Source organism: Chiloscyllium plagiosum, chromosome 4, assembly GCF_004010195.1.
Source record: "Chiloscyllium plagiosum isolate BGI_BamShark_2017 chromosome 4, ASM401019v2, whole genome shotgun sequence".
Lineage (NCBI taxonomy): Eukaryota > Metazoa > Chordata > Chondrichthyes > Orectolobiformes > Hemiscylliidae > Chiloscyllium > Chiloscyllium plagiosum.
This window is the reverse complement of record NC_057713.1, coordinates 35,059,506-35,086,497: the sequence shown is the minus strand read 5'-3', so window position 1 is coordinate 35,086,497 and position 26,992 is coordinate 35,059,506. Positions and strand designations below refer to the sequence as shown.

Sequence of the window (26,992 nt, the reverse complement as noted above, 5' to 3'; positions counted from 1 at the left end):
GCCTATAACGTGGTGATAGCGAATGATCCCAAGGGACCATTTGTATCAAAACAAAAAGGAGGGGATACTGACAAAGGGACCAGAGAAAAATTGCCCTTAAGATTTTTCTTGGAATTTGATTGTTGTTTGTATCTTACTCTATTTATAAGTCATGGAGAGAGAAAGAGAGACCATTTTTTTGTGCTGCAGTCCCTGAACTAAGTGTTAACTCTTTGTGGTCTGGTTGGGAAGCATCTTTGTTTATTGGTTGTTAAATGTGTCTTGTGTAACTTGTGTGTTTTGTCTACCAGACCTTGAGATCTAGGAATACTTTGAGTTTATTTTGTGTTTTGGGAAAGTGTGGTGATTTGAATGTGTGATGTGTCAGTTTGGAACATGTATGGTTAATGTAATGTTCTTTTAAGAAACATTGGTTGTGTGAAGCGAACAGCTATGACAAAATGTTGATTTAAAGATTTGCTTAAAGCTTGGCTAAAAATTTACCTCTTGGAATTGGCTAGAGTTGATTAAAGTTAATTAAAGAAGTAAAATTAAATTAAATATATAACTTATTTGATTTTTCCTTAAATTAGTGCACTATCTGTGTTGTGCTTGGATTTAGCAAAGAGTCTTGGGTACATTTTAATTGTACATATTTTATGTTTAAATTATCATGTTTGGAGTTTCATTTTATGGCCAGAGTGAACTTTCAAATACTGTTTTGACGCATGAGTGAATTTTTAATTCTGGATGATAAGATTTGCTCATCATAAATGTACCTTGGTGTGCAAGTATCCAAGTAATCGAGAAATTGGAATTTTGAAAATGCAATCCTTGTTGAACAAAATTATCTGATGATGTGTTCTAAAGTCTGAGAAAATTAATATCTAGATGTTAAAAAAGCAAGTAGAATCTAACAAAGTAAGCTTTTCCTTTGTTAAATATAGCACACATTTCTGTACAGGAGGAAGACAGGCTGTAGGCGTAATTACGTCTAGAAGTTTTCATCTCGTCCCCTTAGCAGTAAATCACTACTAATTTAGACAAATTTATATAGAGATATATGAAATCCCTAGAATGAGTTTAAGTGATTTTTTTTTAAAAAGGAACAAAGCATGTATTTACCTGAATTAAATAGAAATGTTTAACTTCTGCTTTAAAATATTATAAACGTATCCTCCATTGTCCTACAAATCCTCCAGAGTTCTGAAATTAAAAATGATGCTAATAGTTAAATTGCAAAATTGGATGAGACAAAGCAATTAAGAGTGGAGAGTGGTGGCAGAAGACAAAAAAAAACAGTTAGAATAATGGGTTGAAATGGCAATTGAGGTTAAAATGCATTATAGTGAAAGGGAAGTACTAAACTGATAGCTTTCTCTTGGAGATAATTGTGTTCTTATCTTTCCCTTTAAGAGAACTGAGTTTGATAATCGAGCCTTCACCCGAGGCATCATGACTATACATGGAGAGAAAACTAAACCTCACAGATCTTTTGATAAAATCATATGAAAGTTGAGAATGCATGACATGATCTTGGGGAAACTGATGTAAATGTCCAAAAGCGATCGCTACCTTGGAGGTAGCAAACATGTGGGAATGTATGATAAAAAAAATGCATTGAAGAACAGCTCTGAGACATATACAGAGGAACCTCGATTATGTGGCATTCAAGTATCCGAATATCGGATTATCCGGCAAGGTCGCAAGGTCCTGATGCTCAGCTAAACTGTATTATCTGGCATTCAATTATCCAGAATTCGATTAACTGAACAAAATACTCCCCGCCCATGCCCTTTGGATAATCGAGGTTCCTCTGTAAACCTACTTGACAGAAAGATTAGTGTGACGAGGAAGACGCAAAAACAAAGTTTAAATGATAAGACACTGACACAAAATCCATTGAGAAATTGACTTTAAAACAAGGAAAGTAGTGTTAGTGCCAGGGAGGGGTAAAAATACAATCAAAATATAAGGCATGATTGGCGATTAGATTAGATTCCATACAGTGTGGAAACAGGCCCTTCGGCCCAACAAGTCCACACCGACCCTCCAAAGAGTAACTCACCCAGACCCATTTCCCTCTGACTAATGGGCAATTTAGAATGGCCAATTCAGCTAACCTGTACATCTTTGGATTGTGGGAGGAAACCCACGCAGACATGGGGAGAATGTGCAAACTCCACACAAACAGTTGCCTGAGGCTGGAATTGAACCTGGGTCCCTGGTGCTGTGAGGCAGCAGTGTTAACCACTGAGCCACCATGCTGCCCTTATGTCAAAGTATTACAGAAGTGAAAGAACGTGGAGTCTGGGAGGAGTGAAAGTGAGCTGGAGTGAAAGGGCCCAAAGTGATGATATACAGATACTTTGAAAAGAAAGGGGAAATATAAGCAGATGGCAATCCCATAAGCAGTTAACAGAATGAAGGGAGAATTTGGTGCTAAGATAGATATCTTTGATCAAGAGGGAGGAGAGGCTGCTCAGACATAAAGACAGTAGCTATGAACTGAAGTTACCTGAGCCCTAGCTGCTGGCTTGGGCTGGTTCAGCTCTGAGGGATGACATAAGGGGGAAATTCTTCTTTGGTGGAAGAATAATGAGGTAATCCTGAAGGTGTCTTAGAGTGAGCCCACAGTGGGAAGGCACCAGTGCTGAGGAGCCAACAAGAACAAAACACCACAACTTCGGAAAATAGGGATAAAGGATTAAAATGAAATATTTCACTGTGCCATCATTGAAAATACTAGAGAATAACCTTCGCAAAGTGCAACCTCACACTTGGGTGTGGAGAACATGAAATGCTAGCCAGCGTTAACGTCTATTCTTGCGTATTAGCTTTCATTTTGCTGACTGTTGTGGGGATGTCAAGCTTAGCGGGTAGCAATGAATTGCTTGCTTACTGTTAACCTTTTTCTAACCACAATGGTGTGAATTCTAAGCCTGCTTTAACTAAACTAATCGAGGTTGTGGTTAGGTGATATAGTCTTGACTCTTGTCTGATTTGTGCCGAGCTAGTAACTATAGTCGAGGGAGGCAGCTGGAGAACAGTGAGTCTTGCAGATTCGTGGAATTCCTTCCTGGTCAACCTTTGGCTCCTTTGATAGTCCCTAGACCTTTCTCTGAGTATTTAATCAGGACATCACTCAGGCAGCCATTTTATAATTGAAAACTGTTGAGCCAATCAAGGTGAATCTTCCTCAACCAATTTCACCCCCCAAGCCTTTTACTATAGTCAGCGCTAACTGAACCAGTTAGAGATTGTAATCAAAGTTGTACACTTAATTTGTAATGATTCCCCGGTGTAGGTTCTCAGTCAAGCTGATGTCTTGCATAAACTGAAGAGTTGGAGTCTAGAGTGAATGTTGTTAAAGACTGAATCTGTAATCAATGAAATAGTCGCCAGGTAGCCTTCATTAAAACCGAGTGACCATTTAAACCAGACGTTTATTTTGATTGATTCTGATTTGGATGTTGCTAAGCAATTTTACTATTCTAAACCAGATGTGGGCTTTCCAGAGTGTGCAGTCTCCTGGATATGAGTGTTCTTATTCAGTTTAGGTATAGTGGGACCCTTTTGCTGTCTTAGGTCCACATACCAGCAGCAATTATAATGGCTTCCCGGCCCAGATCCTGAAGAAAATTTTAAGCAATTGCGAAGCTCACCTTTGGTTTGTGGTTTTGCTGCAGGCTGACTTAGAGTCCTTCTGTTAAGGATATGTCCTGATTGAGGCGATGCAATTGGTTCACTCGAGTGGTGTTCCCCAAGCTCAGTTGGATTGGCGAGGGTGTCCACGTCCAAGTCATATGCTCTACTTGTTACATTTTCCAATGATAAAGCTAGTTGTAGTGCCCTTTGAAGTCCAGTTGGGCTTCAGCTATTAGGTGCTTTTGCATGGTTACTTCATTAACCTACATACCAAATGGTCTCTCAGCATCTCATTAAGTGTTAAACCAAAGTCACATGCCTCTGCCAGTCGTCTTAACTTGGTCAAAAATCCTGATATGCATTCCCCTGGTTCTTGAATTGCTGAGTAAATTCGATAGCATCTCAGAATTAGAGGATGTTTGGGATTATAATGTTTCCTAACTAAATTCATCAATTCTTGAAAGCTTTTATTTACTTGCACCTCAGGAATCATTAGGCTCCTAATAACCAAAAAAGCTGAGATTTTTTTTAGATTAGATTACATTACGGAAACAGGCCCTTCGGCCCAACAAGTCCACACCGACCCGCCGAAGCGCAACCCACCCATACCCTTACATTTACCCCTTACCTAACACTATGGGCAATTTAGCATGGCCAATTCACCTGACCTGCACATCTTTGGACTGTGGGAGGAAACCAGAGCACCCGGAGGAAACCACGCAGGCACGGGGAGAACGTGCAAACTCCACACAGTCAGTCGCCTGAGGCGGGAATTGAACCCGGGTCTCTGGCCTGTGAGGTAACAGTGCTAACCACTGTGCCACCGTGCCACCCTCCTCACACTGTCAGGAAAAGTACTCATTGCTTTTCATCTGCCTCAATGTCATGTGCCTGGCACAAATTACGCACTCTGGGCCCAGTCTTCAACAGCTGAATCGAATGAATCAATCTTCCTGAATAATGGCATGATGCCAGGAATGCTCACACCAACTCAAAGACAACTGTTCCAAGGGAATTTCTTCAGGAGTATGCTTTTCTCTTGTCACCACTGAAATGACTCCACAGAAGCTGGTATCTCCTCACCACATCACCCTTTATTTACACATGGAGAGTGTATGACACTGATCCAGCTCCCTCACAGCCATCAGGATGAAGGGCTTATGCCCCAAATGTCAATTCTTCTGCTCTTCAGATGCTGCCTGACCTGCTATGCTTTCCCAATATACCATTTTTACTGATGGAAGTAAAAGTTTTGTCTTGGTCATTTATTTGGTTTTACAAATCATTTTAACTCTTCCCCTTTCGGTTTCCAACACACTCTCGACTCTCGACTCTGATTGCCAGCATCTGCAGTCCCCACTTTCTCCACAATGGTCATCTGATGTTGCGTTCCCTGATAAACTTTATTTCTGAGGCGAGGGTGGGAATGTGTTCTATAAAAAATAATGTATTGCTTTCAGGGCCTTGTGGAGATTTGTATGTTCCTTCCATGAAGACTTCTATCTTTCTGGCCTGACACCAACCCTTTTAATTTCTAACTAACTTCAGTCAATAATCATCTCAGCAGTTAGCATGTGCTTTCCCTATTTCAACTGACCATGAATCTGAGGGTTTACATTATGCCATTGTAACTGTCATACTACCTTTTGGAAAGTAGTGAAAAAGGGCTCCGCATAATCCTCTTTAAATTTAGGAATAAACCTAGCATATTTAAGGGTCACAAAGACCAATTCAAAGATCGGGAGATTTGGATTCTTACTGGGTAGACAGCAGTTTTCCCAAGCAGTTTCCAGCTGTTGATTATTGATTATGAACAGACAAAAGCTGTCACTTTTTGTGGTTATAGTTGGTCCCAGATGTATACGACCAGCAATGTAGAGTTCAAAAGGAACCTATGCAATGCTATCTGGAGCTCAAAATCTGTTCTGCTCCATAAAAATATGTTGTGCCTATATTGAATTGCGTGAGTTAGTATTGATGAAAGTATTTCAAAATTGCCTACTTTCCCAAACTGTGAATGCACTTAGAAGTGTTGAAGTTTCTTTTCTGAGAATGTAACTATTTCCAATTTTTCAAGTCAGATATTGTTTACGCTCTCTTTCCCTTCCTTCTCTCTCATTCGTCCCTTCCTTGGTTTCTCTCTTTTTCCTCTCACCCTAAACTCTAGCTCTATTTTAAATTTGATCACTTTAATTGGGTGATAGGATGTTGATCAGTTTTACATTCAAACTCCTCATTGACCTTTTCTGATTGGATTGAGTCACAGAAGCTCTATCAGCACTTCAGAGATTTCATTCCATTTTACCTTTGCTGGATAGTCTCACTTATAATTCCTGAGCTACAGTTTTTAAACATTTTGAGCTCAGTGGACTACATTTCAGCAGTTAAACAACTCTGCTCTACAGGCATCTTTGAATCAAAATATGCCATTTTTTAAATGATGGAATTAAAACAGTTTTGTCTTGGTCATTTATTTTGTTTTAAAAATCACTTTAACTCTTCTCCTTTCGGTTTCCAATCAATTTATGTAAACATGTTTCTTATATTTGCATCTATCAAATTTTGTGGTTGATATCTTTTATTTTCCTGGATGCGCTCCCAATTTCTTTTATAGACTGATGTGTATCGTAAACTTTGTTTTAACTGGCACCTTATGAGCCAGCACTCTTGATAAACTACAAACATTATATATACCTCAAATACTGCAAATTTTACAGTATTGTTCTGTCCAATTATTATGGTTTTAATTTATTTACCTCAATGTGAATAAACCTTTTGTTCAATTGAATGGCCACACAAAACAATTGATTCAATTTTGAGTCAATTTCTCTTCAAATACTACGACATATGAGTAGTCAGTTGATGGTGTGAATGAGAAGTCTTTATGCGATATGTTTTTTATTTAAGGCAAAGTTGCATTATTATTTAAGTGATTTATGCTGTAAATAGAGTATAATAGTGATGCATGTACTCCCTGCATTATGTTTCTATGTGTGTTTTTACATTGATTATGTGGACCACTTGAATCAACTGAAATATTTGATCAACTGGCATACTCCAAATCCCATAGGTGTTGGTTAAGAAAAGATGTGCTGTATTATTTAATCTTTCCCCTTTTTAAGGAGCGATGGTACTTTTCCACACTCCCTGTGTTTGTAGACTCTGAGTCTGCGAGAATCTCAGCAACGCTGTTGTAAAATGAAGACTGAAGTAGGACTTATTTCAAACAGACCCATGTTTGATTGTCTAGCTGGCAGTTTGGAAGTTGTAATCAGCTTCTTCTCTTCAAAATTCCTTCAAAAATCATCTGAGCAAGATTGCTGAAATATAAGTTTTGTTTTTAATAAAAGAACTGTTGTTTATTTGAAGGAAGCACAAACTATAGGTTGTTGATTGTTTTTCACAGAGAAAAATATGTCCTTTCACAGCTTGGAGTTTGAATTCTGATATCAGCAGTGAATAGTGCATGAAAGCTTAACTAACTGCTGTTTAAAAATTGAATGGTTAAAAGGCAATTGAGTAATATGTGACCAGCCTCCTCAAGGATGGGATTTGTAAAGGGGAAGGGGTGAACCAGTTAGAGAATGGGTGGCATGGCGGCTTAGTGGTCAGCACCAGCGCCTCACAACATCAGGGTCCCAAGTTCAATTCCACCCTCGGGTGACTGTATGCGTTGAATTTGCACGTTCTCCCTATGTCTGGTTTCCTCCCACAGTCCAAAGGATTAAGTGGATTGGCTGTGCTAAATTACCATGGTGTCCAGAGATGTGTAGGTTAAGTGTATTAGCCATGGGAAATGCTGGATTCCAGGGATAGCGTAGGGGGATGGGTCTAGATAAGATGCTCTTCGGAAGGTTGGTGTGGACTCATTAGGCTGAATGGCCTGTTTCCACACTGAAAGAGTTCTATGTTCGATAGCAAAATCTCCTGTACTTACCTGGAATGGCTTACATGTAACTCCAGAACGATATCGTTGTGGCTGATTCTTAATGGCTTTCAGAAATGGCCTGGCAATCAACTCACTTCAAGGGTGATTACAGATGAGTAAAAAGTGCTGGCCTTGCCAACAACGTACATGTACCATGAAAGGAAAAAAAAACAATAACAAAGTGGTGGATGAGAGAGGATAGTTGGTACAGGGACAGAAGTGGCTTGGAGAAGCTCAAGAACTTGGAAAATGGCTGCTGGGACACCAGCACAAACAACTTACAGCATGGATACCAGTTGCTAACAGTTTTGCTTCTCGGCATTGTGCTTAAATTTAGCCAAGGTTAGATTTTGAGTGCTGAAATTTATATGGGTGTCCCTCTGCTAGGCAGATACTAAAACATATTAAACAGATTCTTCATTCCAGATTGACAATCAGCAACCCATGTTCGTAAGTTAACAACAGATGAGCCTGGGCTCATGGTTTCTCCTGATGCATCTACGGAGGGAGTTATAAATATCAAACAGATATTTTGTGCCAGAATTAGACGGGTTCATAGGAGGGAAATGCGATACAGCTCAAGTTGCAAGAAAGATCAGAAGTGGACATGTTCACCAATGATTACACAATGTTCACCACAGTTTATAAGCTTCTTAGATACTGAAGCAGATTACATCCGAATACAGCAGGAACTGGATGATATCCAATTTTGAGCTGACAAGTTACATTCATGCTATACAAATTCCACACAATGTAAGTTCCCCTTCAAGCTATTCATAGTATCATAGAATCCCTACAATGCAGGTAGAGGCCATTTGGCCCAGCAAATCTGCACCCACCCTCCAAAAAACATCCAACCCAGATTCGCCCCCTCACCCTGTAACCCCGCGTTTAACATGGCTAATCCACCTAGCCTACACATCCCTTGGCACTATTTACCATAGCCAAACTACCTAGTCTACACATCTTTGGGCTGTGAGAGGAAGCGCAAGCAGACACAGGGAGAATATACACAGACAGTTACCCACGGTTGGAATCGAACCTGCGTCCCTGGCATTGTGAGGCAGTGGTGCTGACCACTGAGCCACCGTGCCACCAATCCTGCTTACCAGAATGCTCAATACCTACTCCATGCCACAATGTTCAACATCTTGACTTGAGAATAGATTGCCATTCCTTCACTGTGGCCCGGTGAAAACCTTGGAAGTCCCTCTCTAACAAATAGACTGCAGTAATTCAAGAAGGCAGCTCAGTATCACCTTCTCAATGGTGACTAGAGTTTGACAATACATGCTGATCTAGCAACATTTTGTTTTTTATGATTCTTGCCATTTCTCAATGCTGCAATCCTGTTAAGGAAATGTTGTCTTGTGAATTGTAGGAGACCAAGAGAGCTCAGACATTACAGATTGGTTGAAAGCCATCCTGAAGAAGGGCTTATGCCCGAAACGTCGATTCTCCTGTTTCCTGGATGCTGCCTGACCTGCTGCGCTTTTCCAGCAACACATTTCCAGCTCTGAAAGCCATCACAGCCTGGTTACTGTACATGCCTGAATTTCAATATAGGGACCGTTTTTCCTACATTGCCAGTATTGGGAGATCACTGCTAGCCCAGAGGGAAAAAAAGATACAAAAAACGTAGCGAGGTTTGAGAAGATTTGTATCTCGGATTGAGGTTCTGGATGTAGGTTTGCTCACTGAGCTGGAAGGCTCATTTCCAGACGTTTTGTCACCCTACTAGGTAACATCTTCAGTGGGCCTCAGGTGAAGCATTGTACATGATTCCTGCCTTCCTTTTATTTGTTTGGGTTTCTTTGGATTGGTGATGTCATTTCCTGTGGTGATGTCATTTCCTGTTCTTTTTCTCAGCAGCTGGTAGATGAGGTCTACCTTGATGTGTTTATTGATAGAGTTCCGTTTGGAATGCCATGCTTCTAGGAATTCTCGTGCATGTCTCTGTTTGGCTTGTCCTAAGATGGATGTGTTGTTGCACTTGAAGTGGTGTCCTTGCTTATCTGTATGTAAGGATACAAGTGAGAGCAGGTCATGTCGTTTTGTGGCTAGTTGGTGTTCATGTATCCTGGTGGCTAGTTCTCAGCAACAAACCCAAACAAGCAGACAAGACACGTCTAGAAACGATAACCACTCTCCCCTACGTCAAAGACATATTGGAAATGACTGTCAGACTATTCAGATACCTTGGTTTCATGGTAGCCCACCAACACAGTAAAACAGCAGCAAATGAACTTAAAGATCCTATATAGGCAACAAGCAAAACTAATGTCATTCACAAAATACCGTGCAAGAACTGTAACAAACACTACATTGGACAAACAGGCAGAAAACTAGCCACCAAGATATGTATAAATAGAAAGCAAGAATCATGTACAGTGCTTCCCCTGAGGCCCACTGAAGATGTTACCTAGTAGGGTGACAAAACGTCTGGAAATGAACCTTCCAGCTCAGCGAGCAAACCTACATCCAGAACAAAAAAAGTGTAATACTTGGAGATGAACATCTTGACCATCCATTTGCAGTATATAAGACAAGTGGACAAGTAGGTTTAATTTATCAGTTTCACTGAATTTTCCTTCTGAGAATTCGGGTTCACTCCTCTCTAGTATTTTAAATGTGCTGAAGTGTCAAATGTACTGTTTTTATATCATGTCATTGGTATCTCATTGGCAATATTATGAGGAGGACGGATATCCTGGCATTTTGGCCAATACCTATCTATCATCAACAGCTCAAACAGACCATCTAGCCATTTATGGGCTTGATGTGTCCAGCCATGTTTTGCACACATTGGCTGCCAGCTTATTAAAACTATAATAGTATCTAACATTTTTAAAAAAATGGATGGAGGTTTGCTCGCTGAGTTGGAAGGTTCGTTTTCAGATGTTTCATCACCATACCAGGTGACATTTTCAGTGAGCCTCCAGATGAAGCCTTCATCTGAAGGATCACTGAAGATGTTACCTAGTATGGTGACAAAACATCTGAAAATGAACCTTCCAACTCAGCGAGCAAACTCCATCCAGAACCTCAACCTGAGCTACAAATCTTCTCAAAACTCACTAATGTTTGAAAAATGTTTTGAAAAGCATTGGGATTTCCCATCTCATTGAGATTGCATCACATTCAAAATGCTGAAGTGTTTTACTTATGAGGAGAAACATGTTTTGCCAGTGAATCATGAAAATGGTCACAATATTGTGCTTTAACAGTTGACAATGAGTGCTGTTAGGGACACCTCTCCACAAAGCAGGTGAAATGCTGTTGACGCTGGAAATTGGAAGTAACAACAAAACATGCCCAAATTACTCATGAGCTCAGGGAGGAGCTGGAGAGAAAGAGAAATAGAGTTAAAATAAGCTAGATTTTTGGGAGGTGTGGAAATCACATGTAGATTGCCACCCTATGCCTTGTTCTTAATGGATAAAAACAGAAGGTAAATGTGAGATTAGATGCCAACTGGATAAGAGGCCAGATTGTTAGGGAGAGCGTCCAAGATGGGTATATTATATTCAGGTATTGACAACAGGGATCGAATGAATTCCTAGTAAAGAATAAAAACAGTAGGAGTATACTCAAGAGGGAAATTGGGGGCAAAAAGGGGGGCATGAGATAGCTAGGGCAAATAGATTAAGGAGAATCCAAAGGGATTCTACCATTTCATTAAGGAAAACAGTGGAGAGAGTAGGGCTCCTTAAACATCAGCATGGCTACCTGTTGTGTGGAACCGCAGGAGATGGGAGGAATACTAAGCAAGTAATTTGCATCAGTGTTTACGGTGGAGAAGGATACGGAAGCTAAAGAACTTGGGGGAATAAATTGTGACATCTTAAAGTTTCCATATTACAGAGGAGGTGCTGCTGGACATCTTAAAATGTATAAAAGAGAATAAATCCATGGGACCTGATCAGTTGTACCCCAGATCTTTGTGGGAAGCTAGGGAAGTGATTACTGGGCCCTTTGATGAAATATATACAGAGAAACTTCGATTATCTGAAGGAAATGGACGGGCAGTATTTCGTTCGGATAATTGATTATTCAGATAACTGATTCAATGCCTCTCCTCTGGGTCTCGGAGTTTTCTGCAGTTTCCTTTTTCTTCGCTCTACCCACCTTGCCCCCCTGTCTCTGTCTCAGGGTTTGTTTCTGAGCAGACCTGCAGCTTTGCTGTAGCCTCTCCCCACCACTGCTTCACTTCAATTGACAAAGTGAACACTTGGTATGTCCGCTCCCCATTCAGGAGACTAGGCAGAAGCACACCACCACCCTCCCTGGCCTGCCCCACTCCCCGCATGCCCCCCTAGCGCGCACGCGCACACACACACATATATTTTTGCATAGGAAATCGTGTCTCACTAACTTGATTGAGTTTTTGTGGAAGTGACGAAGAAGATTGATGAATGCAGAGTGGTGGATGTGGTTTATATGGACTTCAGATTGGCATTCAACAAGGTTCCACATGATAGATTGGTTACAAGGTTTGATCACATGAAATACAGGGACAACTAGCCATTTGGATACTTAACTGGCTCAAAGGTAGGAGGCAGAGGGTGGTGATGGAGGGTTGTTTTTCAGACTAGAGGTCTGTGACTACCGGTATGCTCCAAGGATCAGTGCGGGTCTACTGATTTTTGTCATTTATATCAATGAGTTAGATGTGAACAAAGGAGGTATGGTTAGTAGGTTTGCAGATGATACCAACATTGGTGTTGTTGTGGCCAACCAAGAAGGTTGTCTCAGATTACAACGAGATCTTGATCAGATGGGCCAATGGACCTAGGAGTGGCAGATCGAGTTTAATTTAGATAAATGTGAAGTGCTTCATTTTGATCAGGCAAATCAGGGCAGGACATATGCACTTAAAGGTAACATTGTGGGGAATGTTGCTGAACAAAGAGATCTTGGAGAGCAGGTGCATAGTTTGTTGAAAGTGGAATCACAGGTAGACAGCACAGTGAAGATGACGTTTGGTACTCTTGCCTTTAATGGTCATTGAGTATAGGAGTTGGGAGATCATGTTGTGGCTGTACAGGACATTCGTTAGGCCACTTTTGGAATACTGCATTCGATTCTGGTCTCTCAGCTTTAGGAAAGAAGTTGTAAAACTTGAAAGGGTTCAGAAAAGATTGACAAGGATGTCCGTGCCTCGCTTAATCCAAGTTATTAATACATTTAGCGCATTCTCAGGCTATAAAATTAATTTTTCGAAATCGGAGGCTATGCCAATGGGTGGCCTTGCTATGATACCCCACTTAGTGGACGGATCCCTTTTTCCCTTTCGTTGGTCCCTGGAGGGTTTATTATATGTAGGCATTTTTATTACCCCAGTATTTGGTCAGTTGTATAAGGCTAATTTTGTGCACTTACTGGAAAGGATATGGCTGGACCTCCAGTGATGGGGAGACCTTCCAATTTCCTGGCTGGGTAGAATAGCACTAATTAAAATGAATGTCCTGCCCCGTCTCCTATACCCTATGAGAATGCTTCCGGTGATGCTGCCGAGGCTGGCACTACGTAAATTATATGGCTGGTTGGTTTCCTTTATCTGGAATCATAGATGGCCCCTCATTATGCTGAAGAAGCTACAGCTTCCACAGGCAAGGGGAGGATTGGACTTCCCAGATTTTAGGAAATATCAGTTAAGTTCCCTATTAAGTTACATAGCTGATTGGGTCTTGTCTGATCCACAGTCAATCTGGCTGGACATCGAGGCTTCTCAAGTAAAATACCCACTTATTAACCTTTTATTTTCAGACAAAAGGAAAATCATTACGAATCACTGTAAAAATCCTATAATACTAAACACAATTAAAGCTTGGAATATAATGCGACAAAATGAGGGCATCTCATATAAAACATCCCCCTATGCACCGATAGTGGGAGCATGGGGATTCTAACCGGGGTTTACAGATGCCACTTTTAAACTCTGGAGATCCAGGGGTATCTCATGTTTAGGGGATCTGTTTAAAGAAGGGGTCCTGATGTCTTTTGAACAGCTGCGTCAGAAATTCGGATTACCGAATGGAGACCTCTTTCATACTTCCAAATTCGAGACTATATACAGAAGAAGACTACGTTATTAGATCGTCTTTATAAATCAGATAGAGAATGTAGAGTGCTACGACCAATTGGGGTATCTTCCGTCAGTACTATTTGTCATTTACTACATGATGAAGTATCGGGAGATATGGACAATCTGCTTAAAACATGGGATCAGGATTTGGGACGAGAGATCTGTATAGAAACATAGAATGATATTTGGGAAAACGCTAAAAGAATTACCATCTGTAACAGAACTCAGGCTATCCAGCTGAAATACTTCATAGGGCCCATATAGCACCAGATCGATTGGCAAAATTTAAGGCAGGAGCATCTCCAATGTGTCCCAAATGTAAAGTAGAGGTGGGCACTCTTGTACATTGCCTATGGACCTGTCATAAGATCCGTAGATATTGGACTAAAGTAGCAAGTACCCTGACAGAAATTCTAGGAATGGAAATTAAAGTGGACCCTGTATCTCTCCTTTTGGGCTCTTCGAACTTTCCCTCCCTGGACATGTACAGGAAGAGACTATTTTCTATTCTCTCTTTCTGTGCAAGGAAAAATATTTTGGTAAACTGGGTGGCTGAGGGCCCCCCTGGACTTTCAAATTGGCACAGATTAATTATGGAATGTATTCCCCTTGACTTCCTTACAAATATGGTGCACCGAAAGACCGAATTATTTTATAAAATATGGCAGCCCTTCTTGAATTACATAAATACAGATATTTCGGCTATCCTAACAAGGGCTTTTATTTAATTGAGATTACGAACCTGGTTGGTCTGGGGCCCCTTAGGAGAGGAATCCCGCACGAATACGGGTTTTGTTACATTTGATGTTAACACATTCCAAGCATGTATCTCACTACCCAATTTCTATGTTATCCGTTGTTTTTGTTTTTGTTTTTTTTCTTATTTGAATAATGTAAGAGACTTAAATATACACTCTGGTTAGTTGTAGGTTAGATTAGTAGTTGAGTTTTGTTTTTTTTTCTTGGTATTTTTTTCTTTTGTTAAATTTTGGCTATTGTATATTTAAGATTTAATTGTATATTAATGTTTGTACTTGAGAGTTTTGTTTATTTTTGTAAACTTGTAAAAATGTTAAATTTCTAATAAAAATATCTATAAGAAAATGAACAGTCAAGGTCTTTTAGGCAAAAGTGAGGACTGCAGATGCTGGAAACCAGAATTTAGATCAGAGTGGTGCTAGAAAAGCACAGCAGGTCAGGCAGCATCCGAGGAGCAGGAAAATCAACGTTTCAGCCAAAAGCCCTTCATCAGGAATAGAGTCAAGGTCTTTTCTCCAGGGTAGGGAGTCCAAAAATAGAGGGCATAGGTTTAAGGTGAAAGGGGAAAGATTTAAAAGGGATCTGAGAGGCAACTTTTTCAGAGGGTGGTGCATGTATGGAATGAGTTGCCAGAGGAAATGGTGGAGGCTGGTACAATTACAACATTAAAAAGACATCAGGATGGGTACATATAAAGGAATGGTTTAGAGGGAAATGGGCCATGTACTGGCAAAACTCGCTAGATTAATTTAGTGTATCTGGTCGGCATGGACTAGTTGAACCTAAGGATCTGGATTAGTGGTGCTGGAAGAGCTGTGCTCTTTCAGCACCACTAATCCAGAATCTGGTTTCCAGCATCTGCAGTCATTGTTATTACCTAGTTGAACCTAAGGGCCTGTTTCCGTGCTATACAACTCAATGGCTGTATGACTCCTGCTTTGGTCCCCTATGTGGCCAGCGATAAGTTTCCGCAGACACGGCCTGATGGGCTGGCTATTTCAGGTCTATGCACGAGAGGGCAGCAGGGATTTCTTCCCACACAAAGATGGCTTCTCACAGTTTCTCCACGCTCCTTTAGTAAGATGGCGACAGGATGTCGTCATCGCTATGCGCCAGCTGTCGACAGGAGGACCCGGGCCGCTCCTCGGTTTGTGCTTGGGGACAGTTAGTTGTTTCGGTTCTGACCGGCGGCTCGAAGATGATGGGCTCGGCCCGAGGTGGGGTCCGTGGCGGACAGGATCAGTTCACCTGGGAGGAGGTGAAGGCAGATAAACACCGAGAGAATTACCTGGGTAAGGAGCGGCCTTTGTAAAGGCGCTGACACAGGGAGAGAGGGAGAGGGAGAGGGAGAGGGCGAGGGCTGACCTTACCCCCCCACCCCCGAGGGTGGGGAGCGGGTGAGTGACACACGCCCACACACACCCCCTCCCCCAGAGGGTGAGGAGTGACCGCCCGAGGGTGGGGTTGGAATAATGTTTGTGTAAAAGGTGCAGGGAGGTGGTTAACCTCTGAGGGTATGGGTGGGATAGTCCCGAATGATAAGGGGTGGGTGAGGGAAAGCTCATGTATTCAGCCTAAGGAGGCATCCTGGGCAAAGTGATCTGAAATGATTTCTTCCAAAGTGCTGAATTTCATTTATGCCACATCTTTATTTGTGTCTTGTTCATAACTGCATGCAGGAAATTCGCTGATGGCACCTGTTGGACGATGGCAGAAAGGGAAGGACCTCACCTGGTATGCAAAGGAAAAAAAAGCAGAGGGGACACAGTCTCGCAGTGAAGAGTTGATGGCTGTACGGAGAGCTGAGCAAGAAGCCCTAATGGCAGCACTGTGAGTAGTGAGGATAGCCTGTACCAGCCTGATTGACTCCCTTCTCCTGTGAAGTGTTATGATTCTGTGGATAGTGACATTCCTCTTTTGAGCTTCTATAAGGAGAGGGGCAAAGCCATTCAACTGAAGGGGCTGCTCTCCATGTTAAATACACTTGCAAACTAAAAACCTCTTTAGGATGATGCTCCTGATCTCTATTACTTACACTCTTCTGCATATTAAGTCATTGGTGAAGAGGGTGGAGGGAGAAAGTGGTGAGAGCCCTGTAATAGCACAACTTGTATTTATGTAATACTGCTTGTGTAATTAGTATATTCCAAGTACTTCATAGCATTATACTTGGATCTCAGTTGATAATAAGGAGAAAGTGAGGTCTGCAGATGCTGGAGATCAGAGCTGGAAATGTGTTGCTGGAAAGGCGCAGCAGGTCAGGCAGCATCCAGGGAACAGGACAATCGACGTTTCGGGCATAAGCCCTTCTTATGCCCGAAACGTCGATTCTCCTGTTCCCTGGATGCTGCCTGACCTGCTGCGCCTTTCCAGCAACACATTTCCAGCTCTCAGTTGATAATATCAAAGTTGAGGCAAATCCACAACATGGTTTTAAAAGTAGGTTTTAGGCAGCTTAGAGAAGAAGAGAGCTGGAGGGTTTGTGCTAAAGAGATATAATGAGGGAAGTCAGTGCTTGGGTTCAACATGCTAAAAGTACAACTAACTACATTGGGGCAAAAGAAGTATGACATGCACGAGGAGGAGGAGAAATCTAGTGCTAGAGCAGGGAGGAGGATTTCAACATGTGGATAGGAGTTATAAAATTTTCATTTTAGCAAACCACTTTTTTGATGCAATGTTTTGTTTGATTAGTACGGTACACTGAATTTTTCAGCAGCTGTCAGTGATTTCCTTCCTGTCTTACTGAATTAGATTTGAGCCCAGACTACTTGGTATCAAGCTGGTGACTGATAATTCCTCCATCCAATAACTTTGCTAATGAGTAAATAAATCTGTGTATGTGGTCTGCTTTACATGTATGTCTCCCATGTTGGAAGATTCATGAAAGGTGAGGCAAACCTCACTGTGTTGTTCTGTGGACCTGTTTATCGGTATTGGATTTCTTGCACATCAGGACCAAGCCAATCCATCCTGTCAGAACATAAGAAATAGGAACAGCCTTATTATTTAATAGGGTCGTGCTGATCTGACGCTCGGCACATCCACTCTCCTGTCCTTTCCCCAAACTCTTGGTTCCTTTACTGATCAGGAACCTATCTCTTGCAGCCTTAAATATACACAAGCACTCTGCCCCACAGTGCTCTGTGGCAAGGAGTTTGAACAGCTCTCAACTTTGAGAGAAGAAATTGCTCCTCATTTTGGACTTAAATCAGCACCCCTTTATTCTGAGACTATGCCCTCTGGTCCTAGACTCTCCCTTGAGGGCAAACATCTTCTCAGCATTTACCTTGTCAAGCCCATGAAGAAACCATATGTTTCAATGAGGTCACCTCTCATTCTTCTAAATTCCAAAGAGTGGTATTCCAACCTGCTTAGTCTTTACTCAAGACAATTTCTTCATGCTGAGGATCATCCTAGTGAACCTTCTCTGAGCTGCCCCCAATAAAATAATATTTTTCCTTAAATAAGGGGACCAAAACTGCTGTCAGTCCTCCAGATGTGGTCTCACCAGCACAATGCCCTACACATATCATTAGCCACCTTGATTACCTGCTGAACCCCTGTGTCTGTTCTGTTTTGTGCACAAGTATGCCATGTCCCTTTATGTTGCAGATTTTTTCCATTTAAATAAAAATCTATTCTTTTGTTTGCCTCTCCAAACTGAACAACTCCACATTTTCCCACCCTGCACTCCATTTGCTAGCCTTTTGCCCACTTGCCAAATCTATTAATATTTCTCTGTAAACTGCTTGTATCTCCCTTGCAAACTGCCTTTCTACCTAGTTTGGTGTGTTCTGAATACTTGGCTACTGTACGTTTGCTTCCCTCCTCCAAGTCATTAATATATTATTGTAAACAATAATATATTGGTCCCTGCACTGATACCTGTGGAGCCCCACTGATCACAGGTCGCCAACCTGAAAAAGGTTGCTGTTTCTTGCCCATTAGCCAAATCTCTCTCCATGCTAATATACTACCTCTAACACTGTGGGTTCTTACCTTTGTGACTTAAGTTTTTGTGAGGTACTTTGTCAGATGCTTTCTGGAAGTCCAAATACAACGCGTCTTCTGGTTCCCCTCTCGCCACTTGAAAAGCTCGAATGAATTAGTCAGACAAAATGCTGACTGTGCTTGAATAGATTAGGATTTTTGAAGTGTTCTGCTAGTTGTTCCTTAATAATTGATTCCAAAACTTTTCCAATAATAGATGTTAGGATAATTGGCCTATAGTTGCCTACTTTTTGCCTCCCTACCGTTTTGAATGGGAGTGTCACATTAGCAATTTTCCAATCCTCTGGTTCTTCTCCAGAACTCAAGGATTTTTGGAAAATTACAACCAATGTATCCATTATCTCTTAACTATCTCTCTTAAGATCCTACAGTACAAGCTTTGGGGCCAGTGGACTCGTCTGCCTTTAGCTCCATTGGTTTGTCTGATACTGCTTATAAAACATTACAGTGCAGTACAGGCCCTTCGGCCCTCGATGTTGCGCCGCCCTGACATACTAATCTGAAGCCCATCCTACCTACACTATTCCATGTACGTCCGTTTGCCTGTCCAATGACGACTTAAATGCACTTAAACTTGGCGAATCTACTACTGATGCAGGCAAAGCATTCCATAACCTTACTACTCTCTGAGTAAAGAAACTACCTCTGACATCTGTCTTATACCTATCTCCCCTCATTTTAAAGTTGTGTCCCCTCGTGTTTGCCATCCCCATACTTGGAAAATGGCTCTCACTGTCCACCCTATCTAATCCTCTGATTATCTTGTATGTCTCTATTAAGTCACCTCTCAACCTTCTTCACTCTAACGGGAACAGCCTCAAGGCCCTCAGCCTTTCCTCGTAAGGCATTCCTTCCATACCAGGCAACATCCTAGTAAATCTCCTCTGCACCCTTTCCAAAGCTTCCACATTCTACACTGAGATCTCTCTGCTCATCTGCACTCCCAAGAATCCTACCATTAGCCCAGTACTTTGCATTCCGATTACTCCGTCCAAAGTGTATCACCTCACACTTGTCCACATTAAACTCCATTTACCACCTCTCAGCCCAGCTCTGCATCCTATCTATTCTTTATTGATGGTACTTAATTCCTATGCTGTATTCCTCAGTATTAATGGAAAATTTGAAGTATCCTCCACCATAAAGACTGATGCAAGATATCTGTTTAACTCCCCTACCATTTTCTTGTTTCCCAAAACTGTCTCCAAAATTCATTCTCTAAGGTACTTATGTTCACTTTGTCCTCTCTGATTTTTTTTATATATTTGTAGAAGCACTTAGATTAGATTCTCTACAGTATGGAAACCGGCCCTTCGGCCTAACAAGTCCACACCGACCCTCCGAAGAGTAAACCACCCAGTCCCATGTCCCTCTCACTAATGCACTTAACACTCTGGGCAATTTAATATGGCCAATTCACCTAACCTGCCCATCTTTGGACTGTGGGAGGAAACTGGACCTCCCGGAGGAAACCCACACAGACACAGGGAGAATGTGCAAACTCCACACAGTCATTTGAGGCTGTTATTGTCAGTTTTTATATTCGTTGCTAGTTTGCTATCATAGTTTATTTCCTCTCTCTTTATTGTCTTTTTCGTCCTCCTTTGGATTTTGAATTTATCGCAGTCTTTGGGACTATCACTGATTTTTCCTCTGCCCAGTTCGCTTTAGCTAACACTCCTTATTTCATTGTAATTACTTTTTATTTAAGTTAAATACAGCTGTTTCTGATCCAAGTTTCTCACACTTGAACTGAATATTAAAATTGTATCGTTTTGTGCTCACTACTTCCTAGGAGATAGAGTCATAGAGATGTACAGCATGGAAACAGATCCTTCAGTCCAACCCGTCCATGCTGACCAGATATCCCAACCCAATCTAGTCCCACCTGCCAGCATCCGACCATAAACCTCCAAACCCTTTCTATTCATGTGCCCATCCAGATGCCTTTTAAATGTTGCAATTGTACCAGCCTCCACCACTTCCTCTGGCAGCTCATTCCATACACGTGCCATCCTCTGTGTGAAAAGGTTGTGCCTTAGGTCTCTTTTTATATCTTTCCCCTCTCATCCTAAACCTATGCCCTCTAGTTCTGGACTCCCCACCACAGGGAAAAGACTTTGTCCATTTATCCTATCCAATCCTCGTAATTTTGTAAACCTCTATAAGGTCACCCCTTAGCCTCCGACGCTCCAGGGAAAACAATCCAGCCTATTCAGCCTCTCCCGAAAGCGCAAATCCTCCAATTCTGTCAACATCCTTGTAAATCTTTCTGAACCCTTTCAAGTTTCACAACATCATTCCGATAGGAAGGAGACCAGAATTGCACGCAGTGTTCCAACAGTGGCCTAGCCAATGTCCTGTATAGCCACAACATGACCTCCCAACTCCTGTACTCAATACTCGATAAAGGAAAACATACCAAATGCCTTCTTCACTATCCTATCTACCTGCAACTCCACTTTCAAGGAGCTATAAACCTGCACTTCAAGGTCTCTTTGTTCAGCAACACTCCCTAAGACCTTACCATTAAGTGTATAAGTCCTGCTAAGAGTTGCTTTCCCAAAATGCAGCACTTCGCATTTATCTGAATTAAACTCCATGCTCTGATCATTTATTAAACCAGCCTCATTGCCCATTACCATATTTTATCCCAGTGACAATGATTGAAAACTAATATATTTCCAAATCAAAGTGATGAGGAGAACTTGCAGATATTGACTACCATTGTCCTTCCAGACAGTAGAAGTCATTGGTTTGGAAGGTGCTGTTAAAGGAGCCTTGGTGAGTGGCCTCTGTGCATCTTGTAGTTGGTACTTACTGTTGGCACTGTGGTGAGGGGGGCTGGGGGGTTGAGGGGAGCAGCTTGCCTGAGGTGATGGTGCCGTATATACAATGTAATTCTGTGTAGAGCTATAGACCATGATGACATAAAGGTGATAGTGGGCTTTGGTCTCCAAAATGTCGAATGTTGGTCACGGACTAGAATGAGACCAGAATGAGTTTAAAGTTGAAAGAAAAATACTATTGGAACATCCTGTTTCGCAGTCCCACTATAAATCTCCCAACTTGAAGAGTAAATCCCCAAGTTATGTGGCAGTCTGTTCAAATAGCTTTCTATCAAACCATTGCTGTGGCTGATTGGTTAATGTACTAGCAGCTAAGTGAGTATCTAGCAATGACCAGTATCCTTTTCCTAGTCAATAAAAATAAAACAGTAATAGACAACATCATTGGAACATAACCTTTCACTAGTCATAAACTTGACATATGCATGTTAACTTTAAATTTTGTATAGATTGCTAGGATGAACAGACATCAAATAGTGATAATTGTTTATGCAAATATTTATTTACTTTTTCCACATACACTCATTAGTAAAAAATGCTTTATGTGCCTAAAACAACATCGCTAAAGTCATATCTGTGCCCAGCTGATTAGTCATACTGGGCGTCACTGGCTTAAACATTCCACAGTTCCTTGAAGTCGTATTAGGCTGATCATGGAAGTGCTTTTAGTGAAGCAAGAGTATTTTTTGAAATACAAAGTTAGAAGTTCAACCCTAATTCAGGAATGAGCTGCCAGAGGATGTGGTGGTGGCTGGTACAATTACAACATTTAGGAGGCATTTGGATGGGTATATGAATAGGAAGGGTTTGGAGGGATATGAGCTGGGTGCTGGCAGGTGGGACGAGATTGGGTTGGGATATCTGGTTGGCATGGACAGGTTGGACCGAAGGGTCTGTTTCCGTGCTGTGCATCTCTGACTGTAATAAAGAGTGCAGGAGGGCATGTCAGAGGCATCACCAGGCATTTGTGAAAATGAGTTGTTGACGTTTTGAAGCTACAAACCAAGACTACTTGCACATCATACAGTGGAAGCAGCATGTGATAGACAAGATGACCTTCATTTCACAACCCATAGATCAGATCATAGTTATGTGGTCTTACCATATTCAGTTGTGAATGGTGGTTGACAGTTAAACAACTAACCAGAGCAGGAAGTTCCTCAGATTTCCCCATCCTTGATTATTACTCTATTAGCTTACTCTTGATCATGAACGACATGATGGGAAAGTCATCAACAGTGTTTACTCAGCAAAATCTTAGTTACTGATATTCTATATGGGTTTTACGGTGACCACTCAGCTCCTGACATCATTATAGCCTTGGTTGAAACATTGATGAAAGGCATGAACTGAGAGGCAACAGGAGAATGCCCACACTAGGTGTTATTATCATTAGACTGTTAGTCCAGAGACCCATCGTTTGGGGACCTAGATTCAAGCCTTGCCATGGCAGATGGTGGAATTTGAGTTGAATTTTAAATAAATTGCAATCAAGAGTCTAATAACCAAGATTGTTGGGAAAAACCCATCTGGTTCACTAATGTTCTTCGGGGAAGGAAGTCTGCTGTCTTAAGTGGTCTGACCTACGTGTCACTCTGGACTCATACCAACATGGTGACTTTCAATTGCCATCTGGGTAATTAGTGTTAGACAATAAATATTGGCCTGGCCAAGGATGTTCACACCCTGTGAATGAATTAAAAAAAACTTGAAATGAATGGAGCATTTGATTGAGTGTGACCAAGGAGCCCTAGCACATTTTGAAGTTGGTGGGAATCAAGGCAAAATGTCTCTACAGATTGAAGTCCTATCAAATATAAAGGAATATTGCAGAACATTGTCCTATGTAACTCCAGTAGTGCCCTGGGTCAGAATTGGGGGATGTTTGCTGATGATTGTACCATGTTTCGTAACATATGCAACTCCTCATGTACTGAAGCAGTTTGGGTTCAAATGACTGAGGATCTGGACACCATTCAGGCTTAAACTGATAGATAGTGAGCAAAATTCATGTTATACAAGTGCCAGGCAATTGCTGTCTCCAATAAGACGAATGTTAACTATCCTGTTTTGATATTCAAATTAGCATTGTTGAATTCCCCGCCATCATCATCCTTTGGGTTACCATTGATTGCAAACTAACTGGACTAGCTTCATAAATATTGTGGCTAAAGGAGTAGGTCAGAAGACTGAGGTTTTGTGGTGAATAACTCAACTCCTATTAATGTCATTTCACCATTTACAAGACAAGTCAGGAATGTCACTTGCTTAGATGAGTACAGCACCAACAAAACCAGCACAAAGTGGTCTGTTTGATCAGACCTCTATCCATCACCTTTTAAATGTTCACCCCCTCCACCTCAGTGGCAGCATGCGCATCATCTACAAGATTTGTTGCACCAACTCACCCAGACTTCTTTCCCAGCACCTTCTGAAAATGTGATGTTACCAATTGTAATGAGAAAGGCAGTAATGAATACTACAACACTCATATTCCCTGCCAGGTCACTGACTTGGAAATGCGTTGTTGTTTCTTGATCAGCGCTGGGTTAAAACTCGAGAGCTCCCTTAAAACGGCACTGGGTGCAGTGCTTTTGAAAGCTGCTCATCAGCACCTTCTCAGTGGCAGTTGGCTCAGGCCATAAACACTAGCATCGTCTGTGATGCTGAAATTCCATGAATAAATTCAGAAAATAAATTCACAATGAGAAAATTGGATCTTGCTCACAACATGAACCAATTATATGTACCCTGGTTTTCCTTGAAGGCAATGGAGGTCATCTTGAGGTAGTATTGAGGGAGATTTGCCCAGCAGCAAACCTGGGCTATATTTGCTGTTAGAATATTTGTTGTGAGAGAGTGGATGAAACGTTATTGTTTATCTAATCCATGCTGCAGCTAACTTGGGAGTGTTTGGTAGTATAGAATGGACAATGTGATGTCTTCAATCTGGATGACGGAACAATGTGGAGTGAACTTTACCTTTTAAACTCATTCTTGCTCCATTCAACATGGGAGGACATGGTGGAGTGGTGTAAATGAATTATTACCCTGTAACCAACTTGTGGTTAATCAGCCTTGGGAGCATTTAAGTTAAATCATTGGGAAGATGTTCCATTGGCAGTTATCAATCACTAGAAAGTAATGAAGTACTCCTCCTGGCTCTTAATATAACATTCGTGTTATTTTTCTCTTGTTAGAGGGTACAAGAATCCCAAAAGGAAACCCACCGGAATAACAAAAGAAGTAAGTAATGAGTGAAGTCCAGTAAAATGAATGGAAATTGTACAATAGTAGGTTTGTGATATTTAACCCTGTGATTCTCTGTGATATACTGCATTTTGTACATCACCCATTATTGTACAGTGCTCTGCAAGTGATCCATTGTAAGGTTCACTGCACTTCGATATATCACAGAACATCAAACACTCACTCAACAAGAGATCTTAGAACATATAACAAATACAGTGCAGTACGGGCCCTTCGGCCCTCACTGTTGCATCGATCTGAAGCCCGTTTAACCTACACTATTCCATTCTTGTCCATATGCCTATCCAGTGACCATTTAGTGCCCTTAAAGTTGGTGAGCCTAGTGTTGCAGGCAATGTGTTCCATGCCCCTACTACTCTGAGTAAAGAAACTACCTCTGACATCTGTCCTATATCTGTCACCCCTCAATTTAAAGCTATATCCCCTTGTGCTAGCCATCGCCATTCAAGGAAAAAGGTTCTCACTGTCCAACCTATCTAACCCTCTGATTGACTTAATTGAGACATAGGATACTCTCAACTTTCCTCTCTGTAATGAAAGCAGCCTCAAGTCCCTCGGTCTTCCCTCCATACCAGGCAACATCCTTGTAAATCTCCTCTGAACTTTTTACAAAGTTTCCACATCCTTCCTATAATGCGATGACCAGAACTGTACGTGGTACTCCAAATGTTGCCGCTCCAGAGTTTTTTGTACAGCTGCAGCATGATCTCATGGTTCTGAAACTCAGTCCCTCTACCAATAAAAGCTAACACACTCAACAACCCTATCAACCTGGGTGGCAACTTTCAGGGATCTATGTACCTGGACACCGAGATCTCTCTGCTCATCTTCACTAGCAAGAATCTTACCATTAGCCCAGTACTCTGCATTCCTGTTACTCTTTTCAAAGTGAATCACCTCCCATCTTTCCGCATTGGACTCCATTTGCCACCTCTCAGCCCAGCTCTGCAGCTTATCTATGTCTCTCTGTAACTTGCAACATCCTTTGTCACTATCCACAACTCTACCGACCTTCGTGTCATCTGCAAATTTATTAACCCATCCTTCTATGCCCTCATCCAGGTCATTTTTCTAAATGACAAACAACAGTGGACTCAAAACAGATCCTTGTGGTATACCACTGATAACTGAACTCCAGGATGAATATTTCCCATTAACCACCACCCTCTGTCTTTCAGCTAGCCAATTTCTGATCCAAATCACCCTCAATCCCATGCCTTCGTATTTTGTGCAATAGCCTACCGTGGGGAACCTTATCAAATGCCTTACTGAAATCCATATACACCACATCAACCACTTTACCCTCATCCACCTGTTTGGTCACCTTCTCAAAGAACTCAATAACGTTTGTGAGGCATGACCTACCCTTCATAGAACTGTGTTGACTATCCCTAATCAACTTATTCCTTTCTAGATGATTACAAATCCTATCTCTTATAACCCTTTCCAACAGTTTACCCACAACCAAAGTAAAGCTCACTGGTCTATAATTACCAGGGTTGCCCCGACTCCCCTTCTTGAACAAGGGAACAACATTTGCTATCCTCCAGTTTTCTGGCACTACTCCTGTAGACAATGATGACATAAAGATCAAAGCCAAACATTCGGCAGTCTCCTCCCTGGCTTCCCAGAGAATCCTAGGATAAACCCCATCAAGCTCAGAGGACTTACCTATTTTTACAATTTCCAGAATTGCTAACACCTCCATCTACTCTGGTAGCCTGTATCTCAGTATTATCCTCAACATATCTTTCTAGTGTGAATACTGATGAAAAGTATTCATTTAGTGCTTCCCCATCTCCTCTGACTTCATACACAACTTCCCACTACTATCCTTGGTTGGTCCTAATCTTACTCTGGTCATTCTTTTATTTCTGATATACCTATAGAAAGCCTTGGGGTTTTCCTTGATCCTGTCTGCCAATGACCTCTCATATCCCCTCCTAGCTGCTCTTTGCTCTCTCTTTAGGTCTTCCCTGGCTAACTTGTAACTCTCTCCTATGATTTTTTTTTTAAACAAGGCTGTCTCTCACTGAAAAATAAGCTCTCAATGCTGCATGTTTGGCTTTAACAACAAAGGAAATGTTTATTACTCACAAGTGAAGACTCTGAATGAATACTCAGATATAAAATTTAGACACTCAAACTGGATGCAATGTTCAATTCGTATTATTATGCATGTGTACAAAGGATGAACATTCAGCCATCCCAGACATTTTACAAAGGTTCAAATGAGCACATTTTAAGTATTTCTTATTATCAGTTACAATTAACAACATAATTAACACAGGGTTTCTAGAAAGGTGACTATTGTGTACAATATTTTGGGAGTTGCATTAGGGGGATTTGGTATTGTCTTTCCAGAAACAGCAAAGAATATGTATCAAAAACAATTTGCTGGAAAATCCCAGCATGTATGGCAGCATCTGTGGACAGAAAGTAGTTATATTTCAGGTC

General features: G+C 41.4%; 1 protein-coding gene across 3 annotated transcripts in view; it reads left to right on the top strand.

Annotated features, from left to right (window-relative positions):
* Positions 1–15,480: 15,480 nt before the first annotated feature.
* The window catches only part of c4h1orf35 (chromosome 4 C1orf35 homolog), a 34,478-nt gene continuing 22,966 nt past the window's right edge, over positions 15,481–26,992 (top strand). For 2 of the 3 annotated variants that reach the window (XM_043687941.1, XM_043687940.1), the window contains exons 1-3: positions 15,481–15,694; positions 16,082–16,232; positions 24,466–24,511. In XM_043687941.1, coding sequence (XP_043543876.1) covers positions 15,496–15,694; positions 16,082–16,232; positions 24,466–24,511 — 396 coding nt within the window. In that variant the 5' untranslated portion in view covers positions 15,481–15,495. The remainder of the gene's footprint in view (positions 15,695–16,081; positions 16,233–24,465; positions 24,512–26,992) is intronic. The other variant, XM_043687942.1, reaches the window with a different exon arrangement.